Source organism: Epinephelus fuscoguttatus, linkage group LG3, assembly GCF_011397635.1.
Source record: "Epinephelus fuscoguttatus linkage group LG3, E.fuscoguttatus.final_Chr_v1".
NCBI lineage: Eukaryota > Metazoa > Chordata > Actinopteri > Perciformes > Serranidae > Epinephelus > Epinephelus fuscoguttatus.
The window spans coordinates 13,999,089-14,026,099 of NC_064754.1; the positions used below are offsets into that span (position 1 = coordinate 13,999,089).

Consider the following 27,011-nt stretch of genomic DNA (forward strand, 5'->3'; position numbering starts at 1 on the left):
AGCCAGAAGTGACCACATTTGGACGAGAGGTCAGAGCTATGGAGGAGCGATGGGTGGATCAGCAACTGGTAATGATGCCTCTCAGACAGTCTGTAAATGAAGCTGCCTTTCCATTAAATATGCATAACTTTGGGCCTAAATAAAATGTAAATGAATGTGTTGTAAAATGAATAAATAAATAAATTCACCCCTGTACAGTTGTACAGTACTCAAACTACTTTTTGAACCAGATGCTTATTTATGCTGTAAAATAAGACATTTTGACATGGGGGTCTATGGGGGACTCTGTTTTGGAGTCAGCCTCAAGTGGTCATTTGATGAACTGCAGTTTGTGGCACTTGTGTATTGGCTTCGTTTCTCAGCCTTGGAGGTTTCTGGGACTCCACTTGGAACTTGCCTGTCTTGACGTAGAGCTTAAGGCTCATTTGTGACTGGCAAAACAATGACTGGGTCCCACCTATGTCAGTGGTAACACCTTTGTTTGCTGTTTTCCTAAATCTTAAGAATGTGTTCATATTTTAAAATGCAATTTGCTTAATGTTTGGGCCTCTATTCACAAGCTTTTGATAACTTTGAGGAACTGTACTTTTAGATTTTTTTCTTTATCTGTTTTTTTTAATAAAATTGTAAAAAAAAAAATTAAATATTGTACAAAATCCATTTACTACTAAAACGAATAATAAAATAAAATGACTTATATATATTCTTTTTTATTTGACCCTCCCATGAGCTATAAATATTTTTCCTTGTTCCATATACAAAAGGTCTCACGTTTTTCACTCCTGTCATGCATACTGGTTAGTGCAAATGGCTCATTTTTGACCAAATTATAAATGTGACATGTGGAATAAATTGATTTTAATGAAATATCACCATTTTAAGCTCAGATTTGTTGCACATGATGTGTCCTAGGATGGTTGGAAATTTGATAATCCAACGATAATGTCTGTTTTTAGCCAAATTTTAGGAAAAAAAGCAGGTCTCTCCCCTGTGCTTAAAAAATATTTGACATGCCTCCCCCTATTTGCACCACCCCTCCCCTCTCATAAGTAATGAACAGTCCCTAATCAAACAAGCTTAAAGCAATGTGAGCCAGTCCACCCTTAAGAAGAAGGCCACTATTTGAGTGCCTGAGATAGGCTAGTATGTTTTTCCTCACAATTAACCATATCATCATTCTTATGAGGCAGAAAAAAAACAGAGTCCATCTTTTTGTACATTTATTTTTCAAAAGTGATGACAGAAATGACCCTGAAACTCTACTTCCGCCGGATATAAACATACTTTTATTTTGAAAGGAACAACCGGATGCTGTGTAGTTTATCGTCGTTAACGTGACGGAGTTGTAGTCATGCAGTAACCCCGCTGCTGTTATCAGCGTCACTATCTGTCGGGGTCGGAGGCAGACAGAGCTCGGGTACCGTTAACAACGGGCAGCGGCGGTACAGCGTCCTTTTCCCTCCGGTTTAACGGAACAAAGCCGGGATACAAGAGGACGGGAATCATGGGAAATATTCCAGGAAGGTGCGAGTACAGCAGCCACGGACAGTACCGCTCGTTTAATGACGTAAATCAGGGAATATAACCGCTAACGGCAAAACCACAGAACACGTCGGGCCACTGTTTCTCCATCTCCACCATTTTGGTTGTCAGTGATGGAGCACATCCGGACGCCCAAGGTAACAACACTCGGCATTTCAGCACCAGTAGCCGCCTCTGTCCTTCGTCTTTGTCTCTCCTCTGCTGGTGTGTCCATTGGTTTAGCCTTTTCTTTCAGTGACAGGTCCTTCTGTCTGTCTCCATTCCTCCATCTTCCCCCTGCCTCCGTTACTCGGCTCAGTGTTGATCAATATCTGGGAGGCATCTTAAAACTGACGTCTGTCTTATTATGGGACAGCCTGCAGGAGGACGTCCTCTAATCACACTGTAATTGGGCATGATGCGAGTCATACATCTTTTTATGGGCTCCAGACAGTGTAGCCAACTTAATTTAATGCTTAACAAATATTTATCACAGCAAACCTAAAATCTCTGTTAAGCTATTATCATGTGTCCGATAATGGACTCATCCCATGAATCCCTGACGTAGCTCCAAACACACCTGCCGCATGTTGCTTTTATGATGCTGATGTGCTCCTGCTGCCAACGATTTATCTTTTCTTTTTATTACTTCTGGAATATGTAATGTATTAAATGTTGCCCTGCCATGTACCATGACGTAGCACTGTGCTGGTCACCACCATTTTCCTCCTCTCAGCCACCCTGGCAAAGGCACAAAGGCCCCACATGGACCCCATCCTCCTCATCACCCCATCACTGTGTTTATAACGGATGTGCATTAGTTAATAAAGCATGCATAGTGTGCAGAATCTTTTATAATGCATGCATTACACTAACAAATCCGCATAACACTTGCTGAATGACCTTGATATTCAGACATACTTTAATTTGAGCTCAGTGAACACGCCAGAGGCTGTGTGCTGTTACACTTAAAGGGTCTGTGTTGTGTTTATACACTGGTAAGAGATGAGACATGTCTTTTGTCTCTGACTATTAGTCATGTTTGATCAGTGTATGTTTCCATGTGCCTTTGGTAGGTGGAAAATGTGCGCCTTCTGGACCGGTCATCAGGACAGAGAAAGGCCAGCATTGGGACTCTCTACCTGTCTGCCACGCACACCATCTTCGTAGAGAACAATCCTGAGACGCGCAAGGAGACATGGGTAAGCATGAAGGAGGGGGCTGCGTTGTGGTCAAGGTGGATACATGTAATTAACAGTTATAATAACAGCCTCATCTTAAGTGAATCCAGCCTTTCCTTCAGACTTTGCTGACTCATATCCCTGTCTGACTCTGGATTGGCTGCTCCTGTGCATCTGAATAAGCTGCTTTCAAATATCCCGTGATTCATACATCCATTAAGAAACAGAATATCTTCTTCTTCTATTTCTACAAGCAGTGGTGAAGTTTATTATCCAGAACTGACAAAAAACAAAATTTTTACAGCCTCCCCTGAGGCATCTGCAGCGGATGGGGAAACAGAGTTTGAAACTGATAGTTCTTTACACAACATCCTACAGACATAGAGACAGATTTGTATCTGAAAGTGAACGGCAATATGACGACTTTTTGTGACAGAAATAAGATCTGGGGAGATGTATTTGTTTGACTATTAACCTGATGGATAGCGACACTCAGGCTCATTTCATTATGCCTCGCATTAGTTACAGAAATATCAAAATAGTTTCTTCAAGCGAGACGTCAAACGTATTTGTTTCAGTTATGTGAGCAGCTGATTTAAACTGAGAGATCTGAGAGTTGATCTTTTTATCCTTTGACTATTGAAGGATGGCAGCGTCAAGCTGTGTTCAAATGAGCAAGTTGCCGCTACAGATGTTCCGATTGAAATTCAGGAAATGTTTTTAGATGAAAAGTTATCTTCAACGTGAGATATTCACTCTTGAGAAAATTAGCTTATACATCCAGTACAAATAGAGAAGCACATAAAAGTTATGCAATTGAATAAATGAAATGATCACAGTGACACACACAGGACTGAACTGAAGCCTTCAGTTGTGCAGCTGCATTATATCATTCTATATCCTCTTCTGTAGTAGGGGTTGAAATGTCATGATGACAGGGCGATTAGTCGGCCATGTTTGAGCTTCAGTGTGAAATCTTAACCTGGCATGTTCATATTTGTTAACGAAAATTGTCCCAGCCTTTTAACAGAGCTGGCATTACCACCTCACTGTTTCTGATGACAAATTGTGAGAGTGCTGAGTTTCCAGACACAGGAAGGAAATATGCCACCCTTCCCCATTTCAGATCTCCTGCACAAAGACACTGCCCTGTCTCTGTGGACCTGATGAGATAAAACAGGCATCCAGAGGTGTCAGATTTCACCCAACAAGCACTGACTGTGTCTGCTGGATTAGCAGGAACAAAGAAGACAGATCCCAATTAGCTTGCGTAAAAACACAACTGCTAAAGCAACCGTCGACTTCTTCTTCTTCACCACAGGGCATGCACTTCCTGTGAGAAAAGCCCAGGAGCTTCCCCAAAAACTGATGTTGACATTCTTTCCTGAATATTTTAGCTCACAAGACGGATTACACAATGGTGTGACTCGTGTTGATGCCAGGTTTTTTTTTATAGTGGTGACTGACATCACTAACTTGTGATGTGTGTTTTGTTTGCGTGTCATAATAGGACAGATGTGATGTGTATGTGTGCGTTTCAGGTGTTGCACAGTATGGTGAGCAGTGTGGAGAGGCCACCCACCATCCCCGCAGGAAGTCAGCTGATCCTGCGCTGTAAGGACTTTCGGGTCTTCCAGATCCTCATTCCGCAGGAGAGAGATTGTCTAGATGTCCACACGTCATTGGTCAGATTATCACGACCAGGTGTGTGTATTCATGTATCTAAATGGGATGTCATGAACTGGTGTGTTAGTGTGTTGCTTTGACAGTAAGTTGAGTGCATATAATACTGATTTAAGGTTATTTTTGTGTCGCTGCTTCTCTCAGAGAAGTACAGTGAGCTGTACTGCCTGTCCTTCAACCCCAATGTGAACAAAGTGGAGAGAGAAGAGTCCTGGAACTTCATAGACCTCATGGCCGACTACAAGAGGATGGGAGTCCCTAATAACTTGTGGGTCGCTACAGCAGCCAACAGCGAATACAGGGTCAGTCTGTTTGTGATTTATGTGTAAGGTGCAGAAATAAAAAGCAAAAATAAAGTATAAAAGTGTTTTCTAAGAGGAATAAGACAACCAGTCAGTTGGGGAGTTTGAACTTTTTAAGAGATAAAGGGTAACTTTATGCTGGTGTTAGTGATGAAACATATTTCTCTCATCAAACAAGACAGGTTGAAGTACTCTATGCTTCTCTTGATAAGTGTAGTGAATGTGCCTCACACTCAGGGCATTTACAAGGTCATAGATAAGATACAAGCCTCGCTTCAGCACTGAGTGTTTATCAGCAGCTACCTCTCTAACATGAGCAGCATACAGCAGCAGCTCTCTCAAAGCAAGACCTTAGAGTACCGTCCTATAATGGCACATTATGACCGTAGTTTACCACAAAGTGTTTAAAGTGTGACTGGTCCTGAGCAAGAAACAGTGGCATATAACCCACCCAAACAGCAAATTTTTACTTTTAAACAAGATACAGCATGTGAAGTAGTGAGCTGTAGAGCAGCTGGTATTTAGATTGCATTGCCTTTGAACAGACCTGAGCTAGCTGCTTCCCCTTGTTTTCAGTCTTTGAGCTAAGCTAAGCTCAGCGGCAGCTGGCAGGAGCTTCATCTTTAGCTTACAGACATGAGAGTGATATTGATCTTTCATTCTAACTCTTGGCAAAAAGCCAATAAGCATGTTTTCCAAAATGTTTAACTTTTCTTTTTAAGTGTTGTTATTGCAGCTGCACATCACACAGTGTTCCCACAGTCAAGGAAAACCTGGAAGAGCCATAGAATCCACAAAAATCATTCAAAGTTTTGGAAAAGTCAGAGAATGTTGTTGTGTGTCATGAAATTGTTGCAGTAATCTTCCACAGATAACCTTCCACATAATGTAACATAACGGCATATTAACTTTCTAGAGCTGACAATGTAGTATTGCTCCAATATACGTCGAAATGTGATGTTATGTTTTCCATCACGTCTTTCTCCATCTTCCCTCCACGTTCCATTGAAAAAGCATTGAAACAAAAATTACTATGGTCCTTCAAAAGTCATGGAGAAGTTTTGAAATTCTGTCCATGAAAAAGTGTGGGCACCCAGTGCAGATTCAGCCATCAGTTTTTCCTGTTGTGGCGCAGTGGTTAGCATTGTCGCTTAACAGCAAGAGGGTTCCTGATGTGGGGTTCAAACCCCAGGGTGGGGGAGCCCTTCTATGTGGGGTTTGCGCATACTCCCCATGACAGCGTGGGTTCTCTCTGGGTGACTCTAAATTGCCTGTAGGTGTGATTGTGAATGTGTATGGTTGTCTGTCTTTGTGTGTGAGCCTTGTGATAGTGATAGTGTGATAGTGTGGTGATCTGTCCAGGGTGTACCCCAGTGACAGCTGAGATAGGCTCCAGCATTAGTCATTAGTCAGAGGCCTGTCATATGCTGGACATTGTATTGCAATGTTATAGGGGAAAACGTTAAGCAGCAGAGTGACTGTTCAAGGAATGTATAGTAATGACTTTATTAATGAATGAGCTTAGCAGTATTCAGTTTAATCCTTTATCTGCATTATCTCTTCACATATAGGGAGGACAGAAACATAGTTCAGTAACAGTTTCTAATGTGTATCAAACCTGGGGTGACCAATGTTAAATTGTGTGTGTGTGTGTGTGTGTGTGTGTGTGTGTGTGTGTGTGTGTGTGTGTACTTTCCCAGGTGTGTGACACGTACCCATCAGAGCTCTTTGTTCCAAAGTCAGCCACACCCGCCATCATCGTAGGCAGCTCAAGGTTTAGGAGTCGAGGACGATTTCCTGCTCTGTCCTACTTCCACCAGGACACACTGGTCAGTCTGATGCACGTCAACACACACACACACACACACACACACACACACACACACACACACAGAAGGAATCATGTGAATATTTGTTTTGGAGGATTGGACTGTTTACTCGCCCTTTAAATAAGAGTTGGAAACACAGACTGTATAAGATAATGGATGTACCCACTATCGTCACACGCTGGTTTGTGGACTCTCGTTTTAAAAGCCGTTTTAAAAGCCTTAAGTTTGGCATTTTGGCCATTGTCATCTTAGATTTTTAGAGCAAGAATTGACCATATTTGGACGAGATGGTGCATGGTGGATTTAGAATTAACTTCCATGAACTGAAAACACTCTGAAATAGTTATACCTGACGATGATGTTTCACTGTCACACAGGCAGCAGTGTGTCGGTGCAGTCAGCCGCTGTCCGGCTTCAGCGGACGCTGTCAAGAGGATGAGATGATGCTCCAATCTGTGATGAAGTCCAACCCTGGCAGTGACTACATCTATGTGGTGGACACAAGGCCTAAGGTAACAACCCCCCACACCCACCTACACACACACCTCCTCCCTGAGAGATATAATATTGTCATATTCAGTACTCTGTGTGTGTATGTGTGAGTCCAGCTGAACGCCATGGCAAATCGAGCAGCAGGTAAAGGCTACGAGAACGAGGACCACTACACCAACATCAAGCTGCAGTTCATCGGCATCGAAAACATTCACGTTATGAGGAGCAGCCAGCAGAAAATCATCGACGGTAAGAAGCATAAGAGAGTGTGTGTGTGTGTGTGTGTGTGTGTGTGTGTCTAGAGCAAAGACGCAGTATGAGATGGAGAAAGGGAAACAGCTGAGTGAACACGAGGAAATATTTGTTATCACACAGAGCTGATATCAGTAAATACACAGACTTCCTCTGATAGCCTATCTGTGTGTGTCTCTCTCTTTTCCATTCAGTTGGCGAGATGAGAGCTCCGTCCATGACTGACTTTCTGTACGGTCTGGAGAACTCGGGTTGGCTCAAACATATTAAAGCCATACTGGACGCTGGGCTCTTCATAGCCAGGGTGTGTAGTGTTGTCACAGATAAACTTTTAAACTACTTGAACTGAAAGCCTCCACAAACACAGCTGCTTGGATTTCAGCATCGGGCTGTTTTTGGTCTGAATGCCTGCTGAGGACACTGCTCTCCTTAAACTGCTCGCTCATTCTCTTTCTTGTCTTCAGGCAGTTGCTGATGAGGGTGTCAGTGTGTTGGTTCACTGTTCAGATGGCTGGGACAGGACGGCCCAGGCCTGCTCTGTAGCCAGTATACTGTTGGACCCGCACTACAGAACCATTAAAGGACTCATGGTAACACACACACACACACACACACACACACACACACACACACACACATAACACAGACACACAACACAGACAAACTCTTATTCTTATCCTAAGACCATCTCAGTCCTTGTTTCTGATTTGATCCTCCTCTTTCTCCTTCTCCTCCCTTCCTTCCTTCCTTCCTTCCTTCCATCTTTGCCCTGGCCTCCTTTATATTCTGACCTCTTCCTCTCCTCTCTTCTAGATGCTGATAGAGAGAGACTGGGTTTCCTTCGGGCACAAGTTCTCCCACAGGTCATTAACTGTGAAAGTGTGACTTGAAGTTTCTGTGTGTGACATTTAGAGCATTAATGTAGCAGCAAACCACTATTTGCTATTTAAAGATATAGTGAAGCAATGGCATCCTTAACAGAGAATGAAGGCACGCTGTATCTGTGTGTGTTTTATTTGTATGTATGTTCGATATTTAATGAATAATTGGTCACAAAAAATACACTTGATTTTCTTAAGAGTGTGTAGGGTGACAGACAGTTAAAACAGAGCTGTATACCCGCAGGTATGCCCACCTGGATGGAGATCCCAAGGAGGTGTCTCCTGTCATCGATCAGTTTCTGGAGTGTGTGTGGCAGCTGTCTGAGCAGTTCCCATGTGCCTTTGAGTTCAACGAGCGCTTTCTCATCGCCATTCACACGCACATCTACTCCTGTCAGTACGGGACCTTCCTGGGCAACTGCCAGAAGGAAAGAAGGGATATGAGGTACGCACATACAGCATCTGTAGAGACAGAGACATGTTAAAGCAAAGGTGTTTGCCTAAAATATAGATGATTTCATACAGCCATTAAAAAACTATAGAATACATACTTAGAAAACAAGCGCTTGTCTCTCCAGACTCTTTCTGTTTCTCAGTGCAGCACCATAAAGTTGGTGTGTGTTGTGTGTGTTGTGTTACTGCAGGCTTCATGAGCGGAGTCATTCTGTGTGGCCTCAGCTGTGGAAGGACAGAGCCGAGTACGCCAACCCTCTGTACAAGGCTGAGCTGAGCCAGAGTCAGGGCATCCTGAGACCCAACACCACCCCCTTCTGCTTCAAGTGAGCTGCTGCAGCAACACTGACATCACATGACTGCACTCTGCCTCAGAAAGCTAAATGTATTATCGGTTCAGAGGGGTGTGATAAATAAATGTGGTTAAATTTAGTTTTGAGTCATTTCATTTGACTGCAGAAAGGGCCAAATAAGTACTGCTGGTTTGTGTATTTATTGCCTTCTTAAAATCCAATATATGGTCTATCTTTATATTATATATTTTTTAAAAGTCAAGCATTACTCCAGAGAGCATTAAACAGTCTAAATAGTCTTTCCTTTATTTTCTCTTCCTCTGTCTTGTCTCTAGGATGTGGAAGGGTCTCTATAACCATGTGGAGAAATCAACGCCGCCTCGCCAGTCGCCTGCTGACTTCCTGTCTGCTGTGAGGGAGGAGTCCCAGCAGCTGGAGGAGGAACTGACCAATCACCAGGAGGTACCGCCAGGAGGAACCGCCCACCACCACCACCTGGGCTCCAGACAAGGCATACAGCACACAGAGACACCCCCCGATACGACACCACCATAACCCCCTATTCAACATCCGTAGCTCCAAACTGAATCTGAAAATCTGTTCATTTAACAGATTCACTGCCTGAGCAGAAATCCATGTAGTTCTTCCCTTTTTTTGCCCATCTAAATGAAAATTTAAACTGGAAACAGGCAACTTTTTAACCAACCAAGTTCTCTGGATTATCTAAAGTAACCAGATCTTGAATTCTGGCAAGAGACATCACTGTTAAGTTTTCAAATGTATTTTTTTGCCGCTTTGAGCACCACTAGCCGAGTGCTGTCTTGTACCATAATGTTCGAGAGAAGGCAGACATCTCTATGGCTGATATCTCCAACACTCAGTAACTCACACCAAAACGATCTAAACTGATAAATAGTACTGCTGTTGAGAGGAAAAATATGTACTTTTGGGTTTGAGGTCCCTTTAAAACATGTCTGGGGGGGATCTCAGTGTTTCCTCTTGAAATGAAATATAGGCACGCCAAAGCTGCTAATCTGGCAGGATTTCTCCAAACTGGAGATGAATTAAAAGTGTGTACACATTTGGGGCTTTACTTTAGAGAAATTAAAACCAAAACTTTACTTCAGTCAGGAACTTTTTCTTCAAAGAAAACTTAATCACCATTTACAGTATTATATTTGGTGGTATGGCTCTGTTTTGGGGCCTCTCTGCCTTTTCTTGGGCCTACGCAGAAAGCCTCTTCCACCTGTCTACGTGGAAAGCCTAAGGCGGAGAGAGCACACCTCCCTGCCCTTCCATGCGCCTACATGGAAAGCCTAAGTCATTGAGAGCAGCAGCAAAGACCCCCCTTGGGAACAGAACAGAGCAGCATCAATGACAAACAGAAATGACAGTGATAAGTCAGACACTACATGAAAAGGAGGAGCTGGGGTGGAGGCAGGTTGCAAAGCAGCTTGAAGAGGAAGCAGCAACAGTAGGCAGGTCAGAGCAGTTTAAATAGGGCGCCCTGAATGAGATTCACCAACTGGTTGCATAGAGAGGAATCATGTGATCTATCAGCTGACTCCCTTCATCAACCACCTGCTCCAACAGTTGATTAAGAGGTATGAAATCAGCTGATGTAGCTGGGAGGTGAGCTGAGCTTGACATCGTTTTCTGCCTGAACTAACACTATGCTCAATATCGTCAGTCAAGTTTGAAGGAGACGACAAATAAATTTGAAATGATCCTAGTGAGAATGACAGAGTTCAATCTCGAAACACTGGTGTCCAAATGACGTTTAGCCACCCACATATCCCACCTCCTAACCCACTCAACATACATAGTGAGAGAGGAGTTTGTTAACACTTCTGAGAAATGAATGGAAGAGCTCTTTAATTAAGAAAATGTCCATCCTGTTCTCTTGTCTCTGCAGAGGATAGCAGCCCTGACAGGGAAGCCAATCACATGGGAGAAGGTCAGTGTTCCGAGGAGGAGGACTAGCCAGCTGCGGCAGAAACACTGCGGGCCCGACCCACCCACCACCTATACAGACCCAATCACCAGCCCTGCACAGGACAACGGCCACGCCCTCTCCTCTGAACCAGCCAACTGGAAGACTCAGACCAAGGACCCTGATCTCACCCTGCCTCTACGAGCACATGCACAGCTCAAGAGTCACAACCCTGATGACCTCTCCACCTGCAGCGACCTGGAGTCAGGCGTGGCTGACCTCAGCAGCCGCTCGTCCAGCGGTGGGGACGACGGCAAGGACCCGGACTCGGACGAGGCTGTCTTCACTACTGCCTGACTTGAAAAAAGGGAACCCTGAAAAAAAGGAATGACTGCTGTTACAGTAGATCCCCCAAAAATATTTATTCAAACACCTGGAGGGGAGCGGAGGCAGACTGCGATGAGGTAAAGATGGCTACTGACTGAAAGGCAGTTGGATTTTATCTCTCGTTTCAAACTGTAGTTTGTCTCATTCCTTTCAGTCTAAAGGAGTCACAGTGAATTAGGAAGAAACCTCGCCGGCTGTTCTTCAGTTCACCTTGTTGACGAAGGCACTGAAAGACATTTAATTTAACATTTTTTAAATTTAATTTTGTTGTTGAAGAAGGCCTGTTTTTTATATGTGGATGGACTTGTTGCTGTCATTTTTACCTTGTTTAAGGAATGCACTATTAGTACTGTGAGAGGGATCAACGTTACATGAAATCAGCCTGAAATAATGTACGACAGGCTCGATGAGGGGAGAGTGACAGTCCGATGAAAACACTTTCAGAGAGTAGAACAAACACACTCACTACACAAAGCTTAACTCTTATATTTATCTCATCTTCTCATCGCCAAACGCGTCCGCTCTTCAAGCAAATCTAAACATCATTTGCAATTTACCAAATGATTCATTTACAGTCTTCCCTCTTCTTAAGTGTAAAATAATATTCATCATGATAGTAATCATAAAAGTATTTCCTTTCAGGGCAGTTAGTTAGACATTTTATCTTTAGACGCACTGGAAGAAGCGGATGTGTGTGCTGACCTGTTGTCGGTAACGTCATATCTGTCATAACTATTCCACAGTCTGGACCAAGTTAGGTGTGAGGGGCCACCAGTAATATACTGTAACTCAGTAATGATGTAATCAGAAGCTGATTCAGAGGCACATATATTTTGCTTATTTGTTCATGTAGAGGAAAGCAGATTTTTCCAGTGAGTTTTAGGGTTTTCATACGTGGACAATGTTCAGCCTCACCCTGAATCAGCCCTCCATCGTTCCATTTGAAGCTTTATTTGAGTGAAAGAACGGAAATCAAGCTAGAAAGTTGCCACTTGGGAAAATATAAAATATTCAACTGTGTAGTCTAAACACTGGGAGGCCTCTCAGTTTCTTCCCTGACCTGAATTTGAAGGGAAACCTTGTCTTCGGTAGCACTCAAGTCTTAAATGATTTCTTATGCGAAAGCATATTGCTCCAGAAAACAAAAATCTGCCACTAGGGGTCAGTATTTAGAAACCAGAGAGTTCAAAGCTATGACGCTTTAGATGGAGTAATGTGAATCCTCCAAATGCTCTTTTTAAAAATATAAGTTTGCTCTTACAGTTGTGATGGACATAAAGGAAGAGAATATGGTCATCGGATTCAACAAGAACAAAATGTGAACAAAAGTATGAATGTTTATTTAAAACCATGTATTTTTTATGTTTGAGTGTACTGTCAACATCCTATATCCACACTGATGTGATGATATTTATTCTTGGACCAACTGAATCCTTGCGATGATGACGTGGACATCATGAGATCAGTGAAATTTGTCGGATGCTGCTTCGACTCTCATTATATAGACTGTGTTTGACTGATGTGTGCTCTCAGAACTTAAGAAGTTATAGTTTGTGTCCTTTCAGGTGAGCTGTAACTTTTTACATTCCCGTTTAGAATAATGACAAACAACAAGAACTCTGTGAGAAAATGTCCAGAGAGATTGTTTCGTGGTCTGTGCACTGTCCAGAGGGATCTCTCTGTGATTCCATATTTTAACAAGCATATACAATGTCTGGTCATATGGTATCTAAGAACTGACCTACTGAAACACATTGTCATGTTAGTGTAACGCTGACAGTAAAAACCTGCTGTGGCTCCAGGTAAACATGACTGGCTCCATGTTCATCTTTAATGTGGGTGGACAGACTGTAACAGACACATGCTCAATGAGTAACACATCTCAAAGCTGCTGACAGCTGGTGTGTTTCACTGAGGACCACCTGTAAGACTGAATGGGTTAGCACAGATATTGTCACGTAGCCCACAGATTTTAAGAACAATTGGCCTCATGCAGCAACACTCTCTTAAATTGCTCATATATTTTCTCCTAATTTTCTAAGAAACAATAAGAGAAGTCAACTCCAAATCTGCTCTTACCCAGGTGTGCTGATTAATGAATCCCACTTGATCATAAATCAGAGGTGCATGGCCCATTTTTTGTTATTAACATAGGTTACACCCCCGAAACACTACATAAGGACAGGTGTTCTGCTGACCAATGCCTTCTAACTGGAGCGATGCCACCAAGAAAAGGGTACCAAGAAGAGGAACTTCTGCAGTTGTGGATTTGACGCACTGTTAGATAAACTTTGACGAAGTAAATGTGAATGTGTTAAGTCAAAAACCTAGCACCATGGCAGAACATTTGTGATGCTGTGAATGCTGTCAGCAGAGGGCCAAAGCATCTGAGAGCAGTACGTAATCCATTCAGAAGATGAACACGTAATGTCATCCAAGGGTTTTATAGTGTATATTGGGACCAATGGACCAATAGTATGTCTTTAGCCCACAAATTTAAAAATACAATCATAAATACTCTAAAACATATAATAATCTAAATCTGATTATACGATATTCATGCATTCTTTTGAAGTTCCTCAAATTTAAAATGTTATTCACTTATGTTAGACAATTTGTGGACTCTGAAAACAAGATGTTTTTTTCGCCCACCCCTCATAAAATTGTCTCTTACTCAAGAACAAATGTGGAGACGACTATAAAGATTAAATCTGATCAAATGTTGCTGTATCAGGTCAGTGTCTTGAAAATCATTTTTATACTTGACACTCACAGCCAAACCAAGACAAAAAGGGAGAAGATTTTTCCCTTTTTCCATTGTTGGTATACTTTCAAAATGTTTTAAATCTGTTTGGCTCATGCAGCTGCACTAAGTTGGACTAAAACTGAATTTCATTGGCCCTGGCGGGTGCGCCAACATGCAGTAATGTGACGACACTGACTCAATCTAATGAGCTATAAGATCCCCTCTCCCTCTCAACTTGAACATTTCACTGTAGCCTGTGGTGTGTATGTATGTGTGTGTGTGTTCTGTATCCATTGATGTAAATGATTTATCAATAAATGCACTGTTAAAGGGAAAGAAACACAACACAGACAGGGTCTGACGTCTTATTCAACATGACATGAAAATCCCAACATGGCTTCTTAATTGTTATTACACTGAAAGATTTGAAGACACATTTTTTACTTGTGTATTTCATGACAAACTTTGACAAATCTCATTTAATATCAGGTGCAATCCAAATGTGTTTATGGCTGAGGGCTCTTAGGCTCAGGGTGTGACTTGCACTTGGATGATTGCTATGAAACGTTAGTGCAAATTTAAAGTGCAACTTTCATTTTAACAATTAAGAAACTGAGAGCAGAAAAAGAAAAAAATCAGTTTAACTCAATTTAAGGATCCTCCTCACCAGTGGTCGAATTGTTAATTTTTAACAAGGGGGATGCAATGTAGCTTTGATTTTTTTTGCGTGCACACATCATCAAATATGACAGCACAGATGTGCAAAATTAATCAAGATAAAGAAAAATGGCATGACCTATACCTGCTGCCTTTAAAAACACAAAAATGCAGTAGTATTGCTATTGCATACAGACAAAAAAAAAACATTTTAGAGAAAAAGAGTAGTTCTGAAATAGCTGTGAAAATTTATCTTAGAGTCACTCTTATCCTATAGACATTTCCTTAGCCAGTTATAATTTCTCCTTACTTGTGAAGCCTTGGGGGTAACTGGTGCTGCTGTCAGGTCCCTGTCCTGATACCTGCCTGGTTTCTCCCTGTCCCTCTTCTATCTATTGCAATAATATAGATAATAAATGTGCAAAGCAAAATTTATAAATAGAACTAAGAATAGTAGGGGTGACATAGCTGTGGAAATTAACGTCAAAGTCACTTTTATGCTATAGATATTTTCTCTCAGCCAGTTATAATCTCTCCTCACCTGTGAAGACCCTGCATGATCATCCTTGCTGGCCTCTGGTCCACTGTCTCCTCCCTGACCCTGCTCTTCATATTGTGGCAATAAAGATTAAAAAAATATGTGCAAAGCAATAGTGAGCACAAGTTCTTATTAAGGAGGAGTGGGTTTATTCCTAGCATGAAACTCGCTAGCAAGTGATTCAATATAGGTAACAATAACATTAGTATTCTTGTTAACTAGCTTAACTTGATACATTGGCATCTATTAATTAGTCATCATTAAGCTAACATTATCTACATGCAACAGCATTACTCAACTTACACGGTTTGTTTGGAAGAAACTGCAAGGTTTTTTGCTTCTTTCTGGCCGGGGGACAGAGGGCACAGATATGGGAGGTGCACGGACATGTCCCCTGTGTTCCCCCCCTCAAATTACGTCCATGCCTGCACACACAGATTCTAGTTAAACTGGGGGGATGCTTTTTGGTCAATTTTCTAAAGGGGATGGCATCCCCCTCATCCCCCCTCAATTCTACCACTGCTCCTCACAACATACAGGTTTGTATATTTAATAAAGACAGCTCATTGTACACCAGAGGTGGAGCAGGTGGTGGCTCCTGAAGCCCCAGCTCCAACTCTTTTAGGTTTTTAGAATACCTTCAACTTTATGTCGTCCCATAATAATATATGCCCGTGTTTTTTTTGTTTTTTTTTTATCTATGTTTCTTCCTAAAGAAATCTAAAATAATTGTGTTAATGTTCTTCTGATGGCCAGATATTCAGTTCACAGTATTCAAGACCACATTTACTTGGCATCATTGGGGATCCTTGATTCACAATCAGAGCAGCCCAGATTGTTATATTTTACTTCAGCGTAGTGTAACAAAAATAGGATTAAAGATTAGTGATGCTGTTCACACCAGCCCTACCTATGTTACATAACTTGACTTTTTCCTCTTTTCAGATAGCAGGAATATAAATTAATTACTGTTATTTGTGTTATCTTTCTTCAGAATGATGAAGACAGCTGGAGAATAGTTAGATGTACGTTCCACAGCTGTGGAGTGTGTGGCTGCAGGCCAGTGGCGGCCCTCAGAAACATTTTGTGCAACCCTCGAACATGACACAAAATGCACACATTATCTTTTAATAATTTGTGGTCCATTTCAATACTTTCACTCTCAATAGCTTACGTTTAATACACTACTTGTAGACAACATCAAGCTGTGCCCCCTAACAAGCATGTATTTAGAGATGACAACTTCTAGCTGCATGGACACTAGTGGCACTTCAAGAGTGTGTGGCTCTCAATCATATGCTGGCTCCCTAAACTGGCACTGATTTTTTCCTTTGCAACTGTCAGGTTTTTCCTAAGTGACGTACAGATTTTTAGCCTTTCTACTATCCCATATAGCTTCAAAATTTGTGCATATGGCTGCTGTAAATGGTCGTGCCCCTGGACCCCCCAATATTTGGGCTGAGCCATGAGTGTTTGCAATGTCTGGCTCCACCCCGTTGTACACTTCCATTATCATAGTTATGATACATCAACATAGAAAATATTATAGTCTAATTTGAGAGTTGTGCAGATATCTTGGTATCACTATACATGTCAGGTAGGAAGATACAACAAGTGTCAGTATAGAGATCCTACAGACGTCTGAGGACGTGTGCCATTATGTATTTTGTCCACTAGAGGGCAGAGACAAGTTTATTTTTAAACTACAAAATGCCCTGCTGGGTACATACCCTGGTCACAGTAATTTAGTCACTATATTTCGGGTATTATGTGTTTTTGTGACTCTCGATACCAGCCTAGAAACTCCAGTGCCAGTCGAACTCAAGTTTATAATAACGAAACATAATTTATAACCTCAACTGCACTTCTAAATCCTCATTATTTATACTTTACAACCTGACTTTGTACTTTTTATATATCCTTGTTTAATTACCCACTGTTCACATATCTTACAGCAGAATCCTCAAACAAGTAAATACTTCATTCAAGCTCAAGTGCCGTCACACAACTGTATAAAGCTTTTCTTCTCAGATCCATATAAAAATGGTACAATTTGCTCCCGACAGCCATGACACTAAACAGTATGTATTGTTCTATAACATCTAGGAGATAAATCTGACAGCACACAGCAGATGATGTGTGTCATGGTTCCAGTTTGTTCATATAAAACAGAGCAGTGACACGAAACATGGCTGAATAAAGAAACCTGCAAAGACTTCAACATTTGGAAGATCTCATGGTCTCTGGTCACAACATTTGACTGACAAATTAGCTCTGGGAAAAGAAAAGCAGCATTCATTGTCTGATTGTTTCATGAACAGTGACATGTGACCAGCGGGTTTAACTTGAAGCCTCTACCCACTGCTACAAAATCACATCTGAAGAAAATCAAAGAGACGTCTGTGTCACTGACGCAGCTTGTCAGAGGCACACCAGGTCACGAGGGAGTTCTGTTCAAAGCACATTCAGAATCAGACCGTATTGACGTGCAGTGCAAACTGATTTCTAGTTGAGTTATGTTTCCACAATTAAAGATAGTGGACCATTTTTGCACAATAAAAGCCGTCCTGCCTCTGACCATCCACTTAACTCTAGTTGAATTTCTTTCCGTCCTCTCAACACTGTGTTAGCCACCTGCAGGCTATTTCACTTGTACGTGGGTAGCTGAAAACCCCCATTTCTACCCGGCTCACCTTGCTCCTTCTGGCTGGTTTGGCCCTTGTCATTGTGCATAAATGGTCTAATATTTCTACATGTTACTGTTTATCTTTTATGTTTTTTATTGTGTTGTTTGGCTGTAACTTTTTGTGTGCTGCTGTCTTGGCCAGGTCTCCCTTGTAAAAAAGATTGTTAATCTCTATGGGATTTACATGGTTAAATATGGATTAAATAAATGTATGTAGGAGAGTTTATGGCAAGAGACAAAAGGATTTTTTGATCCCATTTGAACTGTCTTGAATTACACATATGTTTGTCAATTTAAAAGATAATTTTGCAAGTCAAAAAACTCACATTCATTCCAAGTACATATTGAAGTGATCATGGAAACTGCGAGTTGCAAACTGTTGGAGTATAAGAGTGTGAAAACACATAATTAGAAAGACTACACACCCAAATGTTGCATATGACGTCATAACTTTCTCTCTTGCTAAAGCTACAATGGCTGTGTGTCTCATACCAGGATGTACACACACTTACACATCTATGGCTCACACAAGCAAAAGTCTTACTTTGCCTTTTGCTTCCCCGTTGATAAAAAGACCAGGAGTCACTGGATCAAACACATCAGGTAAGATGAAGAGGATATAACTTATTAATCCCCGAGGGGAAATTTAATTTTTTTTCACTCTGTTGTCAAACACACACACAGTCCTGAAATACACACACATGCACAAACAGGACCTATACACACTTTAAATGAAGAGATGTCAGAGCAAGGGGCGGCCAATGGACAGGTGTCCCGAGCAGTTGGGGGTTCAGTGCCTTGCTCGGGGGCACCTTGGTTGTGCCTGGGGGTGAACTGGCACCTCTCCCGCTACAAGTCCACACTCCATATTTGGTCCAGACGGGGACTTGAACTGGTGACCCTCTGGTTCCCAACCCATGTCCCTATGGACTCAGATATTATATTGTGCTACGATAACGGCCATGTTGGTGTTGGTGACAAGAGACGTAGTTTCCTGAGTGGTTACACACAGAAACTAAATGGTACTATGACAAAATGCAACTTTTTTTGACTTGTAAAAGTGTCTTTTAAATTGACAAACATCATATGTGTAATTCATGGCACAACTCAAACAGGGTCAAAAATGATTCGTCTTGACGTTAACTATCGTACGTATTTTTGGGGGGAACCAGAAGGGGAGGGACTTTGCCCCTCGATAGTCTCTGCAAACAGGAACATTTTGTTGCTAACTGTTATGGCTCAAGGTTTACCATGAGGTAATGTTAATAACACAAGCTAGAATCTCATTATAAAAAATCAAACCGTTACTTTTACCATCACATTTAAAGGCAAGACAGCTTTCATTTAAACCCCAATCAAAAATACCCAGAAATCCCTCCTTTCATTCGTCAGCGAATGTTCCCTCTTTTTCCTTGAATTCACCAGAGACGCCGTAACACTGGCTCTTTGTGCATTAAATGAATTATTCCTATGATTAAACCTCGAGATAAGATCGTGACAGATCAATAAGGCCTCCAACAGAAGCCTCTCTTGTCTGTCTAGTTAAAAAGACGTGAGCGTGCAGTAACATCTGCTGCTTCTCTCTCATGAGAGGAAAAGCTGCTGACAAAGTTGTTCGGTTTCCTCTGGACAGGTGACTTCATGGCCGATGGTCCGCGGGTCGCTGTAGATCTCGTAGTCGTTTCCTCCCTAATACAAACACACACATACACAGTGATACTTAGATGAGGATCAGAGGCAAAGAAACCTGCTGTTGTTGTGTCTGTCTACAGTTTGTCTGATTGAAAACCAGTTAAGTGCTATAAAATGAACCCGTCATCCCTGGGACAGCTATTTCAGAATTGAATACAAACTGTGCCTTTATAAAAACACAACACAGACCTTTCTTTGTGTTTGCCTGAATCTCCAAAACTAACACAATGACTGCCTTACATGAGCGTTTGCAGGCAGTAAATCTTAGCTACGTGTGTTAACGTCACCAGATTGCTATGCGCAGCAAACTGCTCAGTGAGAGCTGGATCAATGGGGAAATGTTTGTGAATGGGGACGGTTGTCAGCTGGAGCTCAGTGTGTTGCCTTGTTATGTTTATGCAGCTCATCACTTGGTGTGACCCTCCTCAACAACAGCACAGCATGCAGACCATTATTGACATGGAGTGTCCCCATCTTTCAGTGAACTCGGATTTAACTCACAAACTTTAGGCACATGTAGCAACCAATGATGTCATAGTTTCCTGAAATTGTGATTAAAGATAGCATCATGTCAGCCTCCTGAAAACACTGACACTGATTTCATGTTTGGAAATGGAAACTCTAAGCCTCATGTACAATTTGAAACCTACGACAGATGGCAAGTTGTGTGTTGTCATCAGGCAAAGATGCATTGAACTAAAATCCCTGTCAAATGGTCATTGTGTAAGGATCGTCCGTTCAGCCAGAGTGGATCTTAAATTAGACATCATTAAAAGATGGCTGACCTTCTACAATCTCTGTCTCTTGCAGTATTAGTCAGGGTATTTTATTACATTTTTGATCAAGTGCAAATGTATTACATTTCGGGTGTTGGTACATTTTCATCATATTTGTACATCATTGGGTGCTACAGTCATTTCCTCATTTTATTTTAACAAAATCCAACCACATCCCGAAATCAAGACACATTTTAAATAGTTTTTAAACATCAGCAAAAAGCTGGGAGGAAATCTTGGGGATTAAGAGTGTATTCAGTTCCTTTAAACCACAATGAAGACACCACACATCATCTGAAACTCTAACAATAACCACAGTAATCTGGCTAAATCTACACTGTTTGCGTAAGTAAGGAAACATCCATCCACACTAGTGTTTTCAAGTTGTCTTAATAAAGATCTTCATCCACACTGAAAGCCCTAAATAATAAGACAACAGCTCAGTGACCACACTAAAAAGCAGGGCATGTCCACACTACAACTGCATTAAACAACACATCTTTTCCTCTCCATTGTGGTCCTCTGTTCATACCAAAACACACCCAAAACACAAAACACAACACTGAGTGGATGAATCTGTTAATACCATTCAGTGTTAATTTCGTTGACGAACATTTTCATCAACACCCTTTTTCCATGAAGAAAATTAGACGATAATGAGCTAAAAATACTCCTTGATAATAAAAACTAAGACGAAATCTGTGTTTCATTTTTGTGTGACAAAAATGTTAGTGGTGGACTATCGGACATTGAAAGCTGAGAACTGCAATGCTTGCAATTATCTTAAAATGCTGCATGAGTGACAGGCTGGTAAACTCCTGTGACAAAGTCAACTACTGCTGGAGAAATGCAAGTTTGTAGTGTTTAGACATTATTTGTAAGTGTAGAAAAAAATGTCTGAGTGAAAGTTTTATACAACATGTCACTGTGATTCTAATTTCAGATACATGAACTAGCCTAACTGGATTAGTTTAAGAATAAAAAAAACATAATGACTTAAAGTTGACTAAAATTTCATGACTTTCATCGACTAAAACATTTCGAATTTTTGTCCACTAAAACTACACTAAAATTACGAAGTATAAAAAAGACTAAAAACTGAGAGCAAGGGTTGATTTTTCAAATTTAGGCATGTTAGTTTAGAGTTACCTGGATGATTACTGGTTAACTCAGAAAGCACACTGTACGTCTCAGCTGTGGTGCCATCTAGACAACATAGACTCACTTGCATAAAATATGTTGTCAAAACAACCCATTCTTTAGCTCACTTTTCCAAGTGTGGACTCTTGATGAGTTGTCTGTCTGGTTTTACATGAGAATTTTATTGATATTCTGCCTTTGAAAGTATCATGTGCTCTCTGCAGCCATTCAGCCCTCCCTACATGGTTCAGTTGTAGTTCTCATACTCACAGGTTTGGTCTTGTCTCCAAAGAAGTGAACAGCTGAGAAGTTGTCCTTCTCCACAAAGCTCAGACAGTATCTCTTATCCCAGCCGTCAGGAAACACATCAAAGCTGATCTGCCCTCCTGCAGAGAAACAACGACCGAGAGGCAGGAAGAGATGATGAGGAAAATTTACATCACACTGACAAAGAAACAGTCACAACTAAACTAATGTCTCATACTGCCCGAGGCTGTGATAGCGTTCTCCTGATGCTGTGTTGCCTTTAGGAACAGATTCACTGTAAATACAAACACTATAATAGTTATAAATGCACTCACCGATTGAAAAAGACAATCCTTTTCCTTTGAACTCTTCCCTTAATATGGACACAAACTTCTCTCTGATTTTCTCTTTCTGAAAAGAGAAAAAGAAATTAAAAAATAATCACAGCCCAGCATGTGGTATCAAGTCTGTAATTAAAGCCTGGGCGGCTCTGCTGTCGGTCCTTCTTGTTGTTGCCAATGTTATTATTATTATTTGTACAATGCGACTTGCCTTCTCATGAATGAAAATAAAACAAACTTCACACATAAGTCCAGTCCTATTCCAAACTTCCTTAACCAAAATTTGGGGCCTCAAAGTCCTGATGGTGGCGCTACAGCAACTGTCTAAACTTAGAAACTTAAAAAAATTCATAACAAATCTGTCGTACGTGCTACTACTTTGCAACTTCCACCAAAATGTAGCCACGATAGAGCTGAAATGTTCACATGCTTTGACCTGAAACTAATACAACTAATTAAACGTCTGTGTTAAATGTGTGTGCTACCTTATCTAGCTCGTAGAACTCATTCCTCTCTTCCTGTGAACAGCTGCGTCCAATGGGGGAGACGTTCAACATGCCATTACGGAATTCAATAAACGTCCCCCTGTAAAACATCACGCAATACAATGTAGTCTCCATCACGTAAACCAGATCATTATAATGTATTATCATTTACATTTTCACAGCTTCCCAGTACCCTTAGTGCCCAGTTCATCACAACTACACAACCATTAACCCCCCCAAAAACTAATAAATATTGATAATGAAATCATGTTTGCACCTCTTCTTGGGCAGTTTGATCTTGGCCATGTAGTTGAGACAGAAGTTAATGAAGTCTTGGAGCAGTTCTTCTCCCATATGGGCCTGGATAGACTGACAACAGCAGGCAGACAAAATAAACCTCCTGGGACCATTTACATGAGATAACATCATTATATTCAGGCTATTAGGATGGCTAAACCTGTCAAACACAGACTCAGAGAGAATTAGTCGCGTCAAAAGGTGAGCTTTGGACACAGTTCAGCAGTCTCACCTGTACAGAGAGCAACTCGCCATTCTTATAGGCCACAAGACCATTCTCAGCAAACACGTAGTCAGCTTTCTGGATCACTGCACACGTAAACAAAGAGTCAAACTAATTCTGTAGTTAAAAAAGATATATATAATTGGTCGACTCTAGAGGTACAGATGTGCGTCTCACCATCATCTCCCAGCTGCTCTTTGATCTTGCTGAGGTCCGACCCTCCGACTACTCCGACTCGAACCCGAGTCCTCAGCTTCTCAAGGAACTCGGCCATGTGTGGAGTCACACGCTGAGAGACACAGCAGTTACAAGATTAATACTTATATATAGCAGTCATCAGTCACTATCATAACATACATTTAGTACCAGACTATATTTTCTGAATCAAAAATTCTGCTTGTATATCAGCTGTCGGGATTCATATCAGCTGTTATATTGTTTTGTGTATAACCATGTACTGCTCTCTTTGCTGGTTTGATGGTAGTTCTTTATGCAGTGATTGAACATTAGGTTTCCTGTTTTATCTGTTTTACAAGAACACATGCTAAATCCTCTTATGATACAATTTCTTTCTGTTTTTTTCACAATCATCGTCCAAACACTAATGGCAATACACAATCACAGCTCAGACTCAGAAAACACATCATGAAAGGACAATAAACAGGAAGCCCAAAGTGGTAATAATGACTGTATGCAAATCAAGGAGCAGACACCATAAGACTACTAGATATGACCAACATTTCATTGTAACTTACTAGCACACATATTTCATAATATACATGAATTGTGGCTCATAAATAGCCCTCAGTTTCGAGCAGACACATCTGTCACTGTATGCTCTCAACTCCCCACTTTCAGATTGATTGATTGAACTTGCATTATGCTTTGGATTTTTTTTGACAAACAATATAATTTTGCCATTTCCATCATATGTCAGTCAAGAAAAAATTTGCAGGGACATTTGTGAAGAGGGTGTTTTGGATTAACGAGTGACCCCGTTAGCTGACACCTTTCAACGGTTGTAGTAGTGACGACAGAGCAAGAACTAGTGAACGTCTATCTCTAATAAATGTTGTTATTAGTTATTATGTTTTTGTTATTTGGAATATGTATAAGGAACATGATACTATTTTTGACTCTGCCACCACAGGTTATCTTCAGTTTTTAAAGAATTGTAATTTTATGAAAATGGCCACTACAAGGTCTGAGCATATTTTTACTGGAAATTCTGAATAAACCATTGGAAATGCTTCGGACTGTGTTACACGTCCTGCAGCAAAGTTCTTTTGGGCTTCTGTAATGGGTGATTTACAGAGGGAAAAAACCTTGTTCTATTTTAAACGGTAAAGTGCCCTTTCAACATTTTTATACTGAATTTACCCAGCTAAAAAACTGCTGGAAAGATTTAAGATAAATATAGATTATATGTGTGCTTTTTGTATTTCAGATAGAGAAACGATATTTCATTTGTTCTTTCACTTTGATCATTCAGAGTAATTTTAAACAGATGTACTTCATATATAGGAAATTGGACACTAATGTACAGATTAATGCAGTCAGTGTGATGTTATATTTTGTGTTCTATGGGATGGATAGCAACATTACCTATAGCTTCTGATCATTACTGGTATATTCCATGTCCATAAATTGAAATGGTCAGACTCCAAATCCTGCTGTAACAGGTTTAATGATGAATTCAGCCAATATAGGCGGCAGTAGCTGAGTCCATAGGGACTTGGGTTGGGAACCAAAGGGTCACCGGTTTAAGTCTCTGTCAGCACTAAATGTATGAAGTAGGGACTGGTAACTGGAGAGGTGACAGTTTGCCCCTGGGCACCACCGAGGTACCTTTAGCAAGACACCAGACTCCCGACTGCTCGGGACACCTGTCCATGGACAGCCCCCTCGCTCTGACATCTCTCTGTTTAATGCATGTGTGTAGGTCCTATTTGTGCATCTGTGTGTGTATTTCAGGCCTGTGTGTGTGTTACATGTAAATAACAACAGAGTGAAATCACCTTGGGAGTTAATAAAGTTTGTCCTTTGCCCTAGAGCAAGGCACCAGACCCCAAACTGCTCAGGGCACCTGTCCATGGGAAGGCCCCTTGCTTTGACATCCCTCTATCTAATGCATTTATAGGTCCTGTTTGTGCATGTGTGTATAGTTCAGACGTGTTTGTATATAACAACAAAGTTAAAAAATTGAATCTCCCCTCAGGGACTAAAATCCACTTTCTATGTTACCTTACTTGAAGATGTTATGAACAAACACACTACAAAGACTTTCAATATGTTAAAGTATGTACATTTACTTCGAACTGTTATTTTTAAAAGAATAAACAAATACAACTCTGACAGGACCTAATGTGAATGAACTTTTAATACCTCTGGCACATTGTTTTCTCGTATGACATTTGTTGTATACCTCTTTGTTATATTTAAAGTGTTTTGGTAGGGGGAAAAAAAATCTCTTATAAATTTCCTAAATACACTTTTTCATCTTTGGAGCTTAGTTAAGTAAACATATTTCACGTAAATAAACATATGTCACGTAAATGAACTTTTTTTCCCCCCGAGACTTCAGATATAAACTTTTATAGTGTCCTTGTTATCAAGTAACAACAAGCAAAACGCAGTTCTTGACACGTTGCCTAAAACAAGACTAAAAATAGGGTTCAGGTAGATATATTTTGACATTTAAATAATAAAAAAAAGGAATCATTACGACATTCACAGGGACAGCTAGATATTCACTTCCTGTTTAACAGCTGTTGGCACCAATTAACACGATAACTCGTTAATCCGATACACCCGGTTCGACTTGTTAGAGGACTGCGGAACCCAACGGAAAAATTGGCATATTTACTGATCAGGAAAAGTAGCTATGTTTCAAAAATGTAAAAGATGACAACAGTGTTCATATGTCACGATTTCAATTGGAATATTTACAACAAATTAAAACAAACGTTTATGAAACGACTGACATCCTCCAGCCGTTGCGTTCCGCCGCGCACTTCCGGTGTGTGACGGTTGACCTAAGCTCATATAAGTACATTATCGTTAATAACCGTTTTTTTCAGTGTTATGTAAGTGTGCGTTCACACTGTATCTCGTATAAGCTACAAACCAGATGGAGTTTTAGGGTGGAACCTATTTCAAAGTACATGTTTCTGCGGAACACAAGATGACGCGGAAGAACTACAATAACAACGTGGAGCCGGATGTTGCACTGACGCAACGTAGCCAACTACTGTCAGGTGTTTGTATGAATGAACCCATGTGTAGTTCATCATGTATAATACACAAACACAAGTTCACTACCTGTCTCGCGGCCGTGAGCGTGCCGTCCACATCGAAGAGGCAGAGCGTGCTCGAGTCCACAGTGGATTCACTCATGTCAGCTGCTGTCTGTCTCACTGTCCCTCACTGTGGACACAGTCCCTCTATGTCCCTCCGATGTAACGTTACAGTGATCCCTCAGTGTGTGTCCACAAGCTGTCTCGCTTCGCTCCCTCTGTTTCTGTCGCTGTCACCACAATAAAGCCAAAGATGCTCTGTAACAACCCAGCTGCACAACTGCTGAGTACTACATTTAGAAAGTAAGGACCAGCTTCTTCTTCTACGGTGTTAATTAACGGGTTGCAAAGTGCATGTCGCCACCTACTGCACCGGAGTGTGTAGCACATGGTGTAGGCTCAGCGTGAAACTATATTTAACTACAAGGCCTCTTCCTCATTCAGCTCAACAGCGTGCAAACCAGTGTCAGATGAGGATACTGAGACTTTTCTTGCATCATATAAAGCTTCACTGAAGGAGAAAATGTATCCTGCAAAAGTTATTTCTTTTACAAAGCCTTACTTTCAGCTTCTCGTGTTGGTAAGGATGTTTGGGCAAGGAGAGGCAGCTTTATTTGTATGGCACATATCATACACAAGGGCAATGAAAAGAGCTTTACAGAACAATAAAATACAAAACAT

General features: G+C 41.1%; 2 protein-coding genes across 2 annotated transcripts; one reads left to right on the top strand and one right to left on the bottom strand.

Annotated features, from left to right (window-relative positions):
- Positions 1-1,397: 1,397 nt before the first annotated feature.
- Positions 1,398-15,545, top strand: LOC125885384 (myotubularin-related protein 7-like). Its single transcript, XM_049570872.1, has 14 exons — positions 1,398-1,679; positions 2,598-2,723; positions 4,244-4,406; positions 4,530-4,687; positions 6,388-6,516; positions 6,894-7,028; positions 7,125-7,257; positions 7,455-7,564; positions 7,725-7,850; positions 8,074-8,123; positions 8,386-8,586; positions 8,786-8,920; positions 9,223-9,349; positions 10,803-15,545. Exons 1-14 carry the CDS (start codon positions 1,656-1,658, stop codon positions 11,175-11,177), a joined length of 1,992 nt encoding a protein of 663 aa, XP_049426829.1. The 5' UTR covers positions 1,398-1,655; the 3' UTR covers positions 11,178-15,545.
- A 1,819-nt stretch (positions 15,546-17,364) lies between these two features.
- Positions 17,365-26,648, bottom strand: pmm2 (phosphomannomutase 2). The gene is made up of 8 exons (XM_049570873.1): positions 26,356-26,648; positions 23,212-23,323; positions 23,044-23,120; positions 22,792-22,883; positions 22,515-22,614; positions 22,024-22,099; positions 21,713-21,828; positions 17,365-19,523 (listed from the first exon to the last, which is right to left on the bottom strand). The coding sequence occupies exons 1-8, from the start codon at positions 26,428-26,430 to the stop codon at positions 19,419-19,421; spliced, it is 753 nt and encodes a 250-aa protein (XP_049426830.1). The 5' UTR covers positions 26,431-26,648; the 3' UTR covers positions 17,365-19,418.
- Positions 26,649-27,011: the final 363 nt, after the last annotated feature.